The 18,164-nt window shown below is 40.2% G+C and overlaps 1 protein-coding gene across 1 annotated transcript in view; it reads left to right on the top strand.

Moving 5' to 3' along the window:
• Nucleotides 1-18,164, top strand: part of wdr1 (WD repeat domain 1) — a 49,526-nt gene that overhangs the window by 16,032 nt on the left and 15,330 nt on the right. The window contains exons 5-10 of the mRNA XM_085965189.1: nt 3,344-3,524; nt 9,779-9,856; nt 11,634-11,714; nt 12,212-12,445; nt 15,667-15,756; nt 17,656-17,810. Coding sequence (XP_085821315.1) covers nt 3,344-3,524; nt 9,779-9,856; nt 11,634-11,714; nt 12,212-12,445; nt 15,667-15,756; nt 17,656-17,810 — 819 coding nt within the window. The remainder of the gene's footprint in view (nt 1-3,343; nt 3,525-9,778; nt 9,857-11,633; nt 11,715-12,211; nt 12,446-15,666; nt 15,757-17,655; nt 17,811-18,164) is intronic.

Genomic DNA, 18,164 nt, shown 5'->3' with positions numbered 1-18,164 from the left:
TATATGGATCATCTTATGGAATTAGCAGCAGTTACATATAGGGCCAAAAATGGAAGTGAATTCTGTAGGAAATATTCAGTCCAATCAACAAATTAATTGTCATTTGGAACTGATTAACTGGAAACCCTGTCAAGCTACAAGAGCCTGCATTCTGTAATATTCATTAATGCTTTTACTATGTGTCACTATGGGGAAATGTTACACAAAGCTTGGTACTTCTCAAGAAGGAAGTGAAAACTGGATGGAACTGCACTGAGCTGTTGTGCTGATCCTAGCACTATTCACCAAAGTTCAGAAAGGATAGTTGATGGTGCAGAAATGTGTAAAGAATACTTGTGTTTTTAAGTCACTCATTTCCCTTTTTTAAAAAAAAAAAAAAAAAAAAAATGACGTAACTAATATGGGCATCAGTGAGCAGGTTATTGCTGAGTAAGTACTGCTCATCGACGACACCTTCCACCACTTTGCTGATGATTGAGAGTAGACTGATGGGGTGGTAATTGGTCAGATTGGATTTGTCCTGCTTTTTGTGGACAGGACATACCTGGACAGTTTTCCACATTGTCAGATCAATGCCAGTGTTGTAGCTGTACTGGAACAGCTTGGCTAGAGGCGCGGCTAATTCTGGAGCACGAGTCTTCAGCATGACAGCCGGGGTGTTGTCAGGGCCCGTGGCCTTTGCTGTATTCAGTGCGCTCAGCCATTTCTTGATATCACGTGCAGTGAATCGAATTGGCTGAAGACTGGCTTCTGTGATGGTGGGGACCTCCGGAGGAGGCCAATATGGATCATCCACTTGGCACTTCTGGCTGAAGATGGTTGCAAACGCTTCAGCCTTGTCTTTTGCACTCTCATGTGGGCTCTACCATTATTGAGGATGGGGATATTCATGGAGCCTCCTCCTCCCATTAGTTATGTCTTCACTGTAGAAGAGACAAAAAACATACTGGAAATTGTGAGGAACCAAGCGTCCAATGAGAATGAGGAAGTTAAAGTAATTAATATTAGTAAAGCAAAAGTACTGGAGAAATTAATTGGACTAAAAGCCAACTATTCCCCTGGACCTGGTAGTCTAAAAGAGGTGGCTGCAGAGATAGTGGATGTATTGCTTTTGATCTTCCAGAATTCCCTAGATTCAAGAGCGGTCCCCGCTGATTGGACGGTAGCAAATATAACCCTGCTGTTCTAAGAAAGGGGAGAGGGAAAACGGGGAACTACAGGGCAGTTAGCCTGTCGTCAGTAGTAGGAAAAATGCTAGAATCTATTATTAAACACATGGTAACAGGGCACTTGGAAAATCACAACAATTGGGCAGAGTTTAATGAAAGGGAAAACATGTTTGATAAATCTAGTTTTTTGAGGGTGTAACTAGCCGGGTAGATAAGGGGAACCAGTGGATGTAGTATTTGAATTTTCAGAAGGCATTCGATAAGGTGCCACATGAGGCTGTTACACAAGCTAAGGGCTCATGGGATTAGAGGTAATGTATTAGCATGGATTGAGGATTGGTTAACTGACTGACAGAATAGAGAGTAGGAATAACTGGTCATTTTCGGAATGGCAGGGTACAGCAAGGATCAGCGCTTGGGTCTCGGCTATTTACAATCTCAATAACTTGGGGACCGAGTTTAATGTATCCAAACTTGCTGCTGATAAAAAGTTAGGTGGGAAAGTAAGCTGTGAGGTGCACTCGGAGGCTGCAAAGTGATACAGACTGGTTAAGTGATTGGGCAAGAAGTGTGAAATTATCCACTTTGGTAGGAAGAATGGAAAAGCAGACTTTTTTAAAAAAGGTGAGATTATTAAATGTTGGTATTCAGATGGATTTGGGTGTCCTTGTACATGAATCTCAAAGTTAACATGCAGGTACAGTAAGCAAGTAGGAAGGCAAATGGTACATTCGCCTTTATTGCAAGGGAGTTGGAGTATAAGAGTAATGAAGTCTTGCTGCAATTATGTAGGGCTTTGGTGAGACCACACCTGGAGTACTGTGTATAGTTTTGGTCTCCTTACCTAAGGAAGGATATACTTGCTTTAGAGTGGGTGTAACGAAGGTTCACTGGATTGATTCCTGGGATGAGAGCTGTCCTGAACAGAATGGGTCTATATTCTCTGGAGTTTAGAAGAATGAGAGGTGATGTAATTGAAACTTATAAAATTCTGAGCAAGCTTAATAGGGTAGATCCTGAGAGGCTGTTTCCCCTGGCTGGAGAGTCAAGAACTGGGGGTCATAGTCTCTGGCTAAGGGGCTGGCCATTTAGGACTGATGAGAAATTGCTTCACCGGGCGGTTGTGAATCTTTGGAATTTTCTGCCCCAGCGGGCTGTTGATGCTCAGTCGATGAGTATATTTAAAATTGAGATCGATAGCTTTTTAGGCACTAGGGGATCAGGTGGGAAAGTGAAGTTGATGTAGAAGTTCAACCATGATCTTATGAATGGCGGAGCAGGCTAGAGGGGTTGTGTGGCCTTCTCCTGCTCCTATTTCTTAGGTTCTTGTGTCCCAGGGAGTCGTGAGGCTATTGACTTAAGTGAGGACAAGGGTTTTGAAATGGAGGGGGGGGGAATGGAAAATGAACCAAGATTGTTGAAGATATGGCAGTGGGACTTGGTGGGCAGGATAGGATGCAGACTGAGCGTGGAATGAGATGGTATTTCTAAGGGCAAGAACAGCATTGACGCAATTGAATCTGAAAAGGATCTAGTTCTGGGTAAGGGTTTTGGTGGTAATGGGAGCAAGGTAAGGGTGTGGATGAGTGATACAAGTGGAATGGGCAGTCTTGGTGGGAGTTAGGATGCGGGATCTAAAGCTCATTTTGGGATCTAACAGGACACTCAGATTGTGCACTGTAGGATTCAGCCTGGGTGATTTGCCAGGGAGAGGGATGTAGTGTGGGTAAGGAGTGGAGTTTTTGATGGAAGCTAAACATGATAACTTATAATTTTTGAGTTGAAGGAAGTTCTTGCTAATCCAGGACTTAGTATCAGCTAAGCAGTCAGACAGCACAGTGGTGGTCCAGAATGGTGGTAGAGATAGATCAGGGTGTTATTAACATACATGTGAAAGCTGACTCTCTCATCTATGAATGATGCTGCTGAAAGGGCGTATATAGGTGTCAAGAGAGACCAGAATGAAGTCCTGGGGATACCCAATGTGACAGTGAGGGCAGAGGAGGAGCAACCATTACAGGAGGTGTGCTGGCTTTGTTGGGGCAGGTAGGAGTGAAAGCTAGCTGGGACAGTACCATGGAGAAGTAAACCACATGTACTGTATCTGTTTATATTGGATAAGAGCAGTTAGTGTTGGTAATATCTGAATATTGATCATATTTGAATCATTGCAGATTTGGAGCAGTCTTTCAATGGGACACGGGAACTTCTGTTGGATCACTCTCGGGCCACTGCAAAATCGTAAACAGCATAGCTTTTAAGCCGAATCGGCCATTCCGAGTTGTGACTGGTAGTGATGATTGTTCCAGCGTGTTCTTTTCAGCACTTCCTTTATCATTCATGTTTACAATCTTTGTAAGTAACCTATTAAAATTCTAACGCTGTTTTAAAATGTTTTAATGAACAGGTCAATTATAGTATAAGTTATACAATTACATTTATGGAGCTATGTGACAAATCATAACTCTAGCATCATTGCTCCATAGAAACAAAAAAGTTCCCAAATTTGAAGAGGTTTACAGTTTCACCTTTTATATAGAGTACTTTAGGTTCATGTTGATTTTCTGACGTGAATGATGAATTGTGTCTATGGTGTATTTTGTGTCTCATACTTCAGGCGTCACATCTGTGTATATGCAAATTTGCATACGAACATGATTGGTTGCCTAAAATTATGCATTCATAAAACACATCCCAACTGAAGTAGAAACTTACAAATCAGGGAAAGGAGCATGATCAGAAAACTCAGTCGGGAGTTACTAAGGAAGTATTAAACAAGGAATCCTAGAATAAGCGTTCAGCAGAACCTTGGCTGTAAAAGAGATGGGAACTGGCTAAAATTTCTCCCAATATTTTTTGAAAAACCTTTTGACTGCCAAGTTGCTTTCTCCGCCAAGTTGCTTTCTCCACCAAGTTGAAAATTTACTGCTGGAAATAAAAATAGAACTTACAATAACTGGATTAGATTTGTTCAATAGAAGTGTATGTTCAAAATGCTCGTAACAAGATTTTCCCTCCAAGGCTTTTGTCAGTTTCAGTCTTGAACTTATGAGGGATCCCAGAGTCATCACTTTCAACTGAAGAGACTCAAAACAAAATAGTAGGTTGCAGCTTCTAAGTATGCATTTATGTCAACACCATCCACATTTTTGATTTGACAGCAAACTGCTCATTCATAGAACATATCAAGACTTGTGGTTTCTGAGCTTCCTCCCCTGCTGTCAACAATATTGTGAATTAACCTCCCAAGGGATCCTCAAAACAATGTAAAGCATAAATACTTGGTATAAATTGCTGTGCTGCAATAGTTGTTTATTTAACATTCAACCTGTTACATGTGCAAGAAGTGATACTTTATACTTTGAAATTGTTTAATCTTTATATATTTTAAATTAAAACTTCTGCACCAGTTCTACTTTGAGAAAAAAACTCCCAACTGCAGCAGAAAGAATAGTGCCTTCTAGAAGGACTGTACCATTACTCCAGTTTGGAAGGAGATTCTGAATAAAAGTCCTGATTTTAAACATAAGTATAAAAGTTTCAGCATAAATTAATGTGCCAGAGATATTTTGGTAAAGTAGGAAAGATGCAAGGTAGTTTAATATTTCTTGGTCCCTACTCAACATTTTGCACCTGAGCACATTAGCCAGCCTCCTTATTTAATATTAAGACTTTCTGAAAGGAGTTATTTGTATTTTTACTCAAATAGCACTTTGTATCTAACCATGAAGGAAACTGTAAGGCAATATTATATATTAATATTTAAATCTGTGTTTATAAAACTGGTTAAAATAGGAATCCAAAACTTAGCTTGTGTGCTTTAGGCTATTTAGGACTAGTCAGATTTATTTATATAGATGTTTTTGCTGATTTGATAATTGTAGAAGGCAGTAATGGGCACCTCCTGTGGCTGAATAACTCTCCTGAAATTACAGGAGTAAAGAGGGTGTTTTTAAAAAAAAAAAAAAAACACTTTGGTGTTTCCAGCTGGGCAATTTGCAATTGCTCACACTTGAGTTGTGTGTGTCAGTATGTCTTGTCTTGGCTGATTTTGATATTTTTATAACTCTTAGCAGGGGGGGAAAAAGTCAGCTGCTCAAGATTTCCTTTTTGGTCTGTAATCGACGCCACTCTTCCTTTGCCTATTGCTTTACTGTTTATATGTAGACTTTAGTGTTCCCTTTTATGTTGCCCGCTAATCTCTTCTACTACATTGTCTTTGTCACATTTTTCCTTTTCAGTTGTCCTCTGTACTTTTGCTTGATTCTCTACTGCATTATGAACCTGACATTTATCATAAGCCTCCTTTTTTCTATTTCATTTTAATCTCAAGTTCTTTAGTCATCCAGGGAGTACCAGCTTTGGATGCCCTTCCTTTCCCCCTTGTGGGAATGTGTTCAGTCTGTACCCAAGCTATCTCTTCCTTGATGGTCACCCAATGCTCATTTGTTGTTTTACTTGCCAATCTTTGTTTCCAATCCACCTGGGCCAGATCACTTTAAAAGTTGAAAATGGTTTGCCTGGTTTGAGGCTGGTTTCTTTCTTGAGCAAAAAAATTAAAAAGCTGGTTATCTGCTGACTGCTCAGCATCTTGCTACCTTGGAGATACTCAGGTGATTACATTGCCTTTTCTGGTGCAGCTTCTCAAAGTGGTTCTTAGCTTTGGAATGTTGGCTAATTTGAATTAACATTGAGCCCCAATTGAATGAACCCTAGGACCTGTTCCACTGGCATCGGCAGCCCTTGGAAAGAAAGGAACATGGTGCCTATTGAGGGGACCACAGAGAGGCTTCAAATGTAATATTCTCAGGGACTGAAAAGCTGATCCAGCCAGTTTTGTTAATAGCTGCTTCCCTGTCCCACTAGGTCATAGTCATAACGGCACAGAAGGAGGCCATTCGGCCCATCGAGTCCATGCAGGCTCTCTGTAGAGCAATCCAGTCAGTCCCATTACCCTGATCTATCCCTGTAGCCCTGCAAGTTTATTTCCCTCAAATGCCTATCCAGCCTCCCCTTGAAAACATTGTGTGTCTGCTTCCACCACTTCCGTCGGCAGCGAGTTCCAGGTCCTCACCACTCGCTGCATAAAATTTTTTCCTCACGTCCCCCCTGTATCTCTTGCACAAAACCTTAAATCTGTGTCCCCTAATCCTTGTACCATCAACTAGTGGGAACAGCCTTTCCCCGTCTAGCCTATCCAAACCCATCATAATCTTGTACACCTCTATCAAATCACCCCGCAACCTCCTTTACTCTAATGAAAACAAATCCAGCTTCTCCAACCTGTCTTTGTAGCTAAGATCCCCCATCCCCGGAACCATTCTGGTAAATCTCCTCTGCATCCTCTCAAATGCCGTCACATCCTTCCTAAAATGTGGTGACCAGAACTGGACACAATACCCCAGTTGTGGCTTAACCAGCACTTTATAAAGGTTCAGCATAACTTCTCTACTTTTGTACTCAATACCTCTATTTATGAAGCCCAAGATCCCATATGCTTTGTTAACCACTCTCTCAATATGTCCCACCACCTTCAGGGACCTATGCACATTAACTCCCAGGTCCCTCTGTCCCTGCACACTCTTTAAAACTGTGCCATTAAGTGTATATTACCTCTCCCTGTTCCTTCTGCCAACATGCATCACCTCACACTTCTCTCTATTAAATTCCATCTGCCGCTTGTCTGCCCACTCTGCTATCCTTTCGATGTCCTGTTGCAGTTGATTGGCATTATCATCACTGTTTGCCAAACCCTAAGTTTGGTGTCATTGGCAAATTTAGAAATTCTACTCTGTATTCCAGTATCCAGGTCACTTTCATTTATCAGAGATGTGGCCCCAGCACTGACCCTTGGGGAACACCACTGTCTACTATCCTCCAGTCTGAAAAACAGCCATTTGCCACAACTTGCTGTTTTCTGTCATTAAACCAATTCCTTTTCCAAGCTGCCACTGACCCACCTATTCCATGAGCCTCAATTTTGTCAAACGCCTTCTGAAAATCCATTTAGACAACATTCATTGCATTCCCTTCATCAATCCTCCCTGTTACTTCATCAAATTATTGAATTAAACTTGTCAAACACGCTCTGCCTTTTACAAATCTGTGTTGGCTCTCCTTAATTAGCTTGAACCTCTCCAAGTGCCAGTTCATTTTTTCCTTGATTATTGTTTCTAAAACTTTACCCATCACTGATGTTAAACTGACCAGTCTGTAGTTACTAGGATTGTCCTTGCACCCTTTCTTGAACAGTGGTGTCACATTTGCCACTTTCCAATCCTCGGGCACCTCCCCCGCATCTAGGGAAGATTTGAAAATTATGGCAAGCCCTTCCGCTATCTCCTCCCCCCAATTCCCTCAGCAACCTGGGATGCAAGCCATCTGGACCAGGCAACTTATCCACTCTAAGCATACCCAGCCTTTCTAGTACATCCTGTCTATCAATTTTCAGGTGTCATGCCAATTCACGGTTGCAGAACCTTGACCCCAGTACTTGTGCAGGGACAGGTCAATACTGGGACAGGTCAATACTAGGACAGCTTGCATTTTGCCAAAGGGTAGGAAGTTCCAGCCCATCTTTAGGGAGGCAGATTAAGCTGTGGACCCCAACCGGTCAACCCAGGAAAAGTAGAGTCTGCACACATTTCCATAAGTGATATAATGGCAGGATTGCCAGAGATCCAACCACAGGCACATTATGCAATTTGGTGCTGCTTCTCATCAAGATGATGAGAATCTTTGTTTGGATTTCTGCCTACCTAAATTCTTTCACTGAAGACAATTACGTTACTAGCTTTGGTCTTCACATTTTTAAAACGAATTGTTCTGTGGATGTGGGCAACACTATGGAGGCATCATTTATTTACCATCTCTAGTTCCCCTGAGCAAGTGGTTGTGATCCGCCTTCAATTACTGCATTTCTTGAGGTGGGGGTGCTTCCAAAGTAGTGTTACAAATAAATATTGGAAAGAATGAAGGCATTGTCTCTGCCACAGACTCTCTTCCTGCTGCAAACTCTGTTCACAAACACTGACTCCATCCCTCCGTGCCAACTGTTTGAAGCTGAACCAGACCGTTCGCAACCTTGGTGTCCTATTTGACCCTGAGTTGAGCTTCCGACCTCCTATCCTCTCCCATCACCAAGACTGCCTAGTTCCACCTCTAACATCATCTCTTTCTGCCCCTGCCGCAGCTCATTTGCTGAAACCCTCGTCTGTGCCTGTGTTACCTCCAGACTGGACTATTCCAGTGCTCTGCTGGCCAGCCTCCCACCTCGCACCCTCCGTAAACCTGAGCTCATCCAAAACTCTGCTGTCTGTATCCTAACTCTCTCAAAGTCCCATTCATCCATCATCCTGTGCTCGCTGAACTACATTAGCTCCTGGTCCAGCAACACCTCTATTAAAAATCTCATCCTTGTTTTCAGATCCCTCCTTAACCTCGCTCCTCCCTATCTCCATAACCTCCTACAACCCTCCCAAGATCGCTGCATTGCTCCAGTTCTGGTATTTTGCATATCCTTGATTTTCATCGCCCCCACCTTTTGGCAGTGCCTTCAGCTGTCCCGGTCCCAAGCTCTGGAATTATCTCTAAACCTCTGTCTCTACTTCTCTCCTCCTTTAAGACACAAATTAAAACCTACCCCTTTGACCAAGCTAGTATCGCCTTTGATCCTCATTGAGCTGTTTTGTTTGGGCTCCTTGGGTGCCATGTTTGGTTGTATGGGGATGATGCTGCTTTGATATCAAGGGCAGATGCTCTTGCTTCTCCTCTGGCATTTGGCTCTTATTTCCATGTCTGGATCAAGATTGTGATGAAGCCTAGAGCTCCATGGGGTTCTGGCAGAACACGAAGAGAGCATTGGGCAGCAGGTTATTGGTGAGGAGATATGACTGTTGAGCACTACTTCGATCACTTTACTGCGGATTGAGAGGAGGCTCTTTGTGATGGAATTATTCAGGTTAGATGTGGTTTTTTTTGAATGGGGCATACCTAGGCAATTTTTCATTATTAGGTAGATGCCAGTGTCATAGCTGTACTGCAACAGTCTTACTAGAGGATCAGCTAGCTCTGGTATTCAAATCTTCAGCACTCCACTTTTTAATGTTATGCGGAGTAATCCGAATTGGCTGAGTACAGAGAGCTATGATGATGGGAACCTCGGGAGGAGACAGAATAGAATCATTCCCTCAGCACTGTTAACTGAAGACATTTGCAAACACTTCTGCCTTGTCTCTTGTAATAATGATTGGTAGACCCACTGTAATAATGATTGGTAGACCCACCGTATATTGCTTGGTATATGGATAGGGCAGCCTCTAAATGCAACCTTCCTTGAGTTTCACTTGTCTCAGGACATCATAGTTGTGTATTCTTTGCCTATTTCATTCATAATGTTAAAGGTATTTAATGATATGGAGAAATCTAATTATTTACGGTACATTTTACTGTAAATGTGTTTTGTGAAGGATATGACTTGTTATGGCATGTGCAAAATTCATTAGTGGACATTATGCTGCTTTAAAACTTAAAATCTTAACTAGAAAACTAGTCTCTTGTATCTCCTAATTATGGAATATATTTTCTAGACTTCTCTAATTCTCCTTTAGAACCATTCAAGGTTTGTTAACTGTGTGAGATATTCTCCTGATGGGACCAAGTTTGCTTCAGCTGGTGCAGATGGGCAGGTAAGAACAGACTTTAATTGTTGTAGAGTTTAATTTGAGTTTGCATGTGCTTACTGCTTACATTAGTTCAGGATGAAAATTTCAGTGCTGTGAATACTTTGATGCCCTGATTACATGTTGAGACAATGTGAGCTTAGTGAACCTGCATGCTGGCAGAAGAGCAAAGTTTGTTCTTTGTATTGCTAATAGTTTTTTAAAATCCTAATAATGGTCCAAGTTTGTACTTTTTGAAGGTGTTTAATTTGTTAGTAGCCACAGTATGCTTCTCTGGCATTTTCCAAAAGAAGGTAAGCTGATCTCATTACAGTAATGAGATCTGTTTTAGTTTGAATGAAATCTAGGAGATGGCTACTATGAATGTTAATTATTTATCCCAACTCGCATCTTCAGAGAAGTGGCTTGCCATTCCTCTGTACGGTGTGAACTACTGAGGGAAAATGCCATGTATTTAGGCATACAGATGACCACACTTAACCCATTTTTTAAACAAATTTGTGCTTACAAAGAGCATATTCAAGTGCTCTGAATTGAGTATAGTACAATATCTGTGCAAGTGTCACCATGCATATACAATTACAATGACCAACTATTAAAATGTGTTAATTGTTCGGTACATCATTTAATTTACACGTAGTTTTCATCCTGTTCACCAATATTGCACCTTTCTAGCTGGCTCTTGGTGTGGAATGACTTTTTTTGTTTGCTTTGCCGATGTATTCATGCAAATTGCAAATATTTTCATAATGTCATACCTTTTGAAAATGCCACTCTACTCATCTCGCACACCTTGCAAATTTCAGCTGCTATATTGTGCTTTGTCGAACCGCAATCATTGGTCGTGATTGACACTTTTTTTTAATGAATTTACTATCTCGAAGTAAACAACAATTAAAGCATGAAAGAACTGTCAAAAAATACAGGGAGATTTAAGCATTTTAGGCTTAAATCTAATGCATTCCAAACCTGTAAAATTATTTTAAGAAATAACTTGCATTTATATAGTGCCTTTCACATCCTCTGGATATCCAAAAGTGTTCCACAGCCATTATGTAGGTGTAAAACGGGCACCATGTATGCCAATTTCTGGGCGAGAGGTCCTTCATCTAATCTATGCATGGCTGCCACCATGTTGGTCCTCGCTTTATTTAGACATGCCTGGCACCTACCTGCAATCAGCATTGGTTCAATTTGAATATGCAATATTTGAATATGCAAAGGGTCCTGCGCCTGTTTCAGGATCCTTTTGCAACATGCGTGGAAAAACTAGGCCATGCAAGCAATTGCTAGTTTTTCCAGTTAAAGGGACCGCTGAAGAAATGGTAGGGAAAGTGGTGCTTTCAAGAGCTACTTTTAACATAGCTTTACGATGTCTTTAAAGCTACTTTTGAACAAGTTTTTATCAAATTTGAAAGCCATAATAAAGGACTTTAGTTTAAAGAACAAAGGCTATGTTGCAAAGTTTAAAAGGATAATTCAATTATAACTTCTTTAGAAGGATTTTCTGTTTGTAATGGTGCAAAACACTGACCGATGCTCTTAATACGTAATGCCTAATTTTTGTTACATCAGGGATAACTTTTTTCTTGTTTCGTGTTTTTCTTAAGTTCTGTATGTTTGTCGTATTTATAATCGTCATTTAGTTCACGCGTGTCTTTTATGTAGGTACTCACCATACAAATGCAATTTGAAGATTATTGCAAAAATTCAATATTTGAGCTAAGTTTTTCTTGATACTTCCATTTTATGCACTAATTAATTTGTGTTTTTTTCAAAATAGATATTTATCTATGATGGAAAGGATGGAAATCAGATATGTTCTCTTGGAGAAGGCAAGGCCCACAATGGAGGTGTATATGCCGTAAGTTTTTTGCACTGCAGTCATTGTACTAAGTGCTGCTTGTTGCATTAAGCTTAATGTTGATCTTAATTGAATATGCAACTATTCCAATTAGCCACAAACTTCTCTCTTGGGGGCTGTGCATGTCAAGCATCTGTTAAAAAGCTAATTTTTGTTACCTTGTATAATTTTGAAATGCAGCTCAACTTGTGAACAAAATATAAAGATCAAGGCGAATACTTATAGATTTTATTATTTCTTCCTCTTTCCATTGTCAACTTGCTTGAAATTCAGGTGAAATGTCTTGCTCTTGTTTTTATTTATATCTTAGTTTTTTTTAAAGGAATGCATTGACGTCAGTAGTGAAGTCTTGATTTATAGGCAGAAAAGTTTGATGCAATGTGCATGATGACTTGGTTTAAATTTTGGCAGCTATTTTAAGCTGCCAGCCAATTAATCTCCTAATTGGTTGAAACGCCATATTTTAACTTTAATTCTGTGCCATTTTCCTTCAACAGATTAGTTGGAGTCCTGATAATACACACCTACTTTCTGCTTCTGGTGATAAGACTGTTAAGCTATGGGATGTTGAAGCTAACTCTGCAGTGACGACATTTACTATGGGGTCTGATTTAATGGACCAACAATTGGGCTGCTTGTGGCAGCAGAATTACCTGCTGAGCATTTCACTTTCTGGCTATATTAACTATCTGGATAAAACAAATCCCAGCAAGCCTCTCCGTGTTGTCAAGGTATTGAACTTGCTATTCATGTATTAGATCCAAGCACTGGTATCTGAAGTACTCTTAATATGGTGCCATGTCTTTGTTCAGAGGTAGTCGGGTTTTTTTTTTATTGAGTCTTCATTCTTGCCAGTGACTTGTTAAGAACCGCTCATAAATCCATCATAAAGCAGCTCTGCATTTTTTAAAATAATCACGTATACCATATAGGCCTATTGCCAAAAAAAGCTGTTCTAATTAAGTTAAGTATTTTTGATATTATTAGAATAGTTCCCTTTTTTTCCTGGAACATTTACAATTTTTACGCCAGAGTTTTGCTTTGTTCTGGATTGAAATTGCATACTTTTCATGGCACCCTCTCCTAAAACTGGATGGGAAAGAAGTCATTTTAATGTGGGCTATGATATCATCCCAAGATCCAATTTGGAGTAGCCTGATCTTGGAAAAACATGCTACTGAGTATACAATATTAAAACAAATCAGCCCATTGTGTGACACTTGAGTCTCTTGCAGCCTGGAGGCAAGTAGACTTAATGATGATAAGTCACTAGGGTAAGAAATTAACTCTTTAGAAAAATACTTAATTTTTATATTAAACTCGTAGCTCTTCCATGGTGTTGAGAGTTTAGCGATTGTACATTTCGGTGATATTTGACTGCTGAACTCTATTGGCAAGATTCTGTCCTGTTCTTAGCAGAACCAATGATGAATGACATCAGCGCTGTTTAAAAAGTGCAATAAAAACAAAATGCTGGCAATACTCAGCAGGTCAGGCAGCATCTGTGGAGAGAGAAACCGAGTTAACGTTTCAGGTCGATGACCTTTTGTCCGAACTGGAAAAAGTTGGAGATGTAACAGGTTTCAAGCAAGTACAGAGGCAGGGAAAGGAGAGGAAAGAACAAAAGGGAAGGTCTGTGATAGGGTGGAAGGCAAGAGAGATTAAATAACAAAAGGGATGATGGTGCAAGGCAAAAGGAGATGGTAATGGGACAAGTAAAGAAACAAAAGATGGATCTACAAGAGGTGTAAATGGGAATAGCAGAATCAACAGCTGCATCCAAAAAAATGGGGGCAGGGGCCAAGGTGAGAGTGGAGCAGAGAATTAAAGTGACAGGTGACCGGAAGCTCGGTGTTCTGCAAAGCAGTCCCCAATCTGCATTTGGTCTCTCCAATGTGACTGCTTTGCAGAACACCTTCATTCAGTCTGCAAACGTGACCCTGACCTTCCGGTTGCCTGTCACTTTAATTCTAAACCCTAGTCTAGTTACAGGTTTTGAAAGAGGTGGCTATAGAGATAGTGGATGCAATGGTTGTCATTTTCCAAAATTCCATAGATTCTAGAATGGTTCCTGCAGATTGGAAGGTAGCAAATGTAACCCCACTATTTAAGAAGAGGGAGAGAAAACTGGGAACTACAGACCAGTTAGCCTGACATCAGTAGTTGGGAAAAATGCTAGAATCTATTGTTAAGGAAGTGGTAACAGGGCTCTTGGAAAATAATAATAGGATTGGGCGGAGTCAACAGGGATTTATGAAAGGGAAATAGTGTTTGACGAAACTTAGTTTTTGAGGTTGTAACTAGCAGAATAGATGAAGGGGAGCCAGTGGGTGTGGTGTATTTGGATTTTCAGAAGGCATTCGATAAGGTGCCACACGAGGTTATTAAACAAAATTAGGGCTCATGGGATTGAGGGTAATATACTAGCATGGATTGAGGATTGGTTAACAGACAAAGTGTCTAGAACCAGGGGTCACAGTCTCAGAATAAGGAGTCGGCCATTTAGGACTGAGATGAGGAGAGACCAATTCATTAAATATATCCAAGAAAGAGTTAGATATATTTCATAAGGCTAAGGAGATCAAGGGATATGGGGAGAAGGCAGGGACAGGGAACTGAATTTAGATAATCAGCCATGATTGCATTGAATGGCGGAACAGGCTCGATGGGCTGAATGGCCTACTCCTGCTCCTATCTTCTATATTTCTATGTTTCACTTAGGGTGGTGCATTTTTAGAATTCTCTACCCCAGAGGGCTGTGGAGGCTCAGTCGTTGAGTATATTCAAGACTGTGATTGATAGATTTTTGGATATTAAGGGAATCAAGGGATATGGGGATAGTGCAGGAAAGTGGAGTTGAGGTAGAAGATCAGACATGATCTTATTGAATGGCGGAGCAGGCTCGAGGGGCAAAATGGCCTACTCCTCCCATTTCTTATGTTCTTACGCAAATGAAAATTTTTGCATGATCTTTTTTTGTATGTGATGAATGATTGCAGCTGCTATAAACCAAGATGGCCTTCCTTAATTTGCTGAGAGATTTTCATATTGTAGCTCATTATATTCAGTAAAATCATTTGTACTTTAGATTAACTTTATGAAGAAATGTATCCTCTTGGGTTCATGTTACTATTTATATAGAGATTATTATGACCAGAATTCTCTTGAGCTATAAAAATTGAAGAAAAATGTGTCCTTCAACAGAGGGCATTGTAGCCTCAATGCTATCATTTGTGTTGTGGTGATTTGGCTTCTGTTAGCATTGTTGTGTGTTCAGAAACTTAGTGGCAATATATTATCAGGATATTGTGGAAATGGGTGTTCGTTCAATTTGTTTATTTCAGAAAAGCAGGCAAGAATATCTGTTCACTTCTTGCCTGTTTTCTCCCTTCTGCACGTGAAGCTATTGCTGGGCTATGGTTCCATGAGTACCAGGTGTGATCATTATTAATGTGCAAGCGTTAATGCTGAGTGTCAGGAGGTTACTCAAGCCCAGGGGTCATCACAACCGAGCTGGATCTTGTGTTTGCCTAATGTTTGTCTGCACGTGTCTCCAGCAGGGTTGTTGACTAGTGATTAGAAACAGGAAACTTGTCTACCCTAACCCAGGGCAATTGTAGCCCTGGCTGGGAATGGCTAATCAGCACAGACCATTGTCTTGAACCCAGTTCTATGTGGCTCAACTGCCACACTGCGTAAACCCATTTAAGTCACTTGTCGTTCAACTACCAACTAGTATCAAACAATCTGGTACTGTTTGATGTGATGCATGTCTTGCTGCATTTTGGTTTTACTTTCATCTACTTGACTAACTTTTGACTTACTCCTGAATTATACAGTTGACTTTAGTTGTGAAAATGACTACATACAATAATTATTTTCATTGTTGTATATTTGCATTTGCACAAATATATATCCAAAAATGTTTTAATCATGCTATTTTATTTTATAGGGGCACAGCAAGTCAATTCAGTCCTTGACTGTCCACACCAGTGATGGGAAGCATTCCATCTACTCGGGCAGCCATGATGGCCATATCAATATCCTTTGTGCAGTGCATATTTAAGTTATCTCAACTAGACTGAATATTTTAGTTACCTGCCAAAATATCAAATTGTATAGCTTGGAACCTATTAGACAAAATGATTTAATTTCCTTATTTCACTCAATTCCCCCCCCCACCTTTGGCTGTTTTTAAGAAATGTATTATCTGCATTTTCAATTACTTCAATTCCTCATTTAAGTTGTCAATTTTTGCATTCCTCATTTTGTTTACACAACTGTCCTTGGCTTTAATCAGTTGAAGCTTACAAATATCAGTTTTTATATATTAGAGATTGGACCTATTTTAGGAATTGACTTTGGTGTTTAACAAATGAGCCTTTTCCTTAAAAGGAGCTAGATTTGAGCAGGAAAGCACTTCCTTACCTTGCTCTCATCCCATTTAGTCTTTTAATTAATTTCTCTAAGCTGATATTTTGTTGTACTGCTTTAGTTAGGCAATATAGTAAAATGTATTTTATGCTTCCTTCTCTGCGTTAAGATTTATCGCCCTCCTTGGAAAACCAATTGCCTGAAAATTTAAATATTGCCCTTCCCTAGAGTTATGTACTCGGTCGTATGTATTTACTAAGAATTATATATGTCCTCTTTGAAAGCGTTTGAGTTACTTTATTGTATATTAGTCTCTGAATTCTATTGACTTGAGGTAGGAGATATGGGCCATTTTAAACTCTGTTCTCGGTGAAATCGAGTGAAGCCTCTTAACTTCAAGAATGATCCCTATTGCTTATCTTTTGGTTGTTTTTCAATTTTAACTGGGTATTCTCTGCCAACTTTTTTTTTTTTTATAAGATACTGCTGTGGATCAGTTATAAGGATAATGTTTTAATCGTTAAGTTTCAGGTGTATAACAGTGTTGGGCATTCCTGTAATATGTAATTATACAATAGCATAACCCAGGAGTCTAACAATAGGACTCCCTTGTAGTCTGAACTGATTATTGTATTTCACAAGCAAAACAATCTTTCTAACGGCAGACTTTTGTTTTGAATGTTCTTGGGATGTTGGCATGCTGGCAAGGCCACATTTATTCCCCTCCCTAATTGCCCTGAGAGGATGATAGTGGGCCTTCTCCTTGCACCACTTGTAATACTGTTGTCAGGTACAGAATTCCAGGATATTGACCCAGCGATGATGAAGGAATGGCGAGACAAGGCCATATATGAATTGTTAATTAATCAGCTTTATTTTGCAAGCCGCAGTTGAATGTAGAGTAACCAATGTAATCAAATCTTGCCTTGATTCAACTAACTATGGAACTCTGAGAACAAGATAATATAATTATGCCATGCTACCCCTATTAGCAGACTTGCTTAATATTTTTCTGGACCTGACTGGCTCAGGGCTTGAGATGAGCAAGTTTCCCCCCCACTAGACCAAGCTTCCTCCTCGCACTGCTGGCTGACTGTCTCTTTTGTCCATTTTCTGTGTACCCAGCCAGTGGGAAGCCTGTGCTTCTGACTCCTTCCCTGATCAGTGATTCATCAGTAGGCCAGTCAAGAAAACCAGCTATTTCTTCCACACACTGGCTCATCTGACTTTTGTACATATCTTCAATGCCTACAACCTGTGGCTTTTTTTCAACCTGTGTGAATTCATTGTTTTAAAACACAGCACTTAGACATAGCTCATTCCCACAACCTTTCCATGGAGAAAAAAAAATCAAAGATGTAAAATATGACATTGGTGTTCTATTGAATGTACTTTCAGTTTTGTGAATTAATACAAATCAAAAAAAGTAACCACAAACCATGTTATTTAACATGGAACCAGTCCAGAATCAAATGGGACTTCTCCCTTCAAGTGTGCCAAGCAAAGTTTTTGAATTTGTTTGGTGAGGTTTCTGCTTTACATTTCCTTGACTAGTAAGGTCTCACATTATTGGGATGCGCCAACTGGAGAGAATGATTCTCTTGCAGGGAAGGGACATACCAACCTGGTGTCATCTATGGTGATTGATGAGTCAACCGAACTTGTCAGTTGTGGGATGGATGATACTGTGCGCTTTTCAAATTTGAACAACAAAGAGTACAAGTAAGATGCCATTTACATTGCCTAAAGTGCATATTTTATTGTCTACCCAGTGTATTTTCTGTTTTAAAAAATCTGAAGTTTTGCTGTGCGTGATGTCCTCCTTTTATGACTGAGTCTCCTTAACAGCTACTTGCACTTGGTTAACACCTTTAACATAGAATATGGTGTTGGAAACTCCTCGGGGCCAACCAGGATGTCAAGGTTGCAAATAGTTTGGGTGTAGGCCAGGGATGGAGGGAATGGAGTTTGTGATGGGAGTCAAAAACAATAGTTTGCCTTTCTCGTGTTTAGTTAGACTAAGATTTGGCCGTCTGACTGCACAGGCAGTGGAGGGTCAAGACAGGTAAATGTGGA

This window comes from Somniosus microcephalus, chromosome 2 (genome assembly GCF_052327205.1).
Source record: "Somniosus microcephalus isolate GS21.2 chromosome 2, FLI_Smic_1.0, whole genome shotgun sequence".
Lineage (NCBI taxonomy): Eukaryota > Metazoa > Chordata > Chondrichthyes > Squaliformes > Somniosidae > Somniosus > Somniosus microcephalus.
Note: the sequence above shows the minus strand (reverse complement) of the source record. Positions and strands in the feature narration are given on the sequence as shown.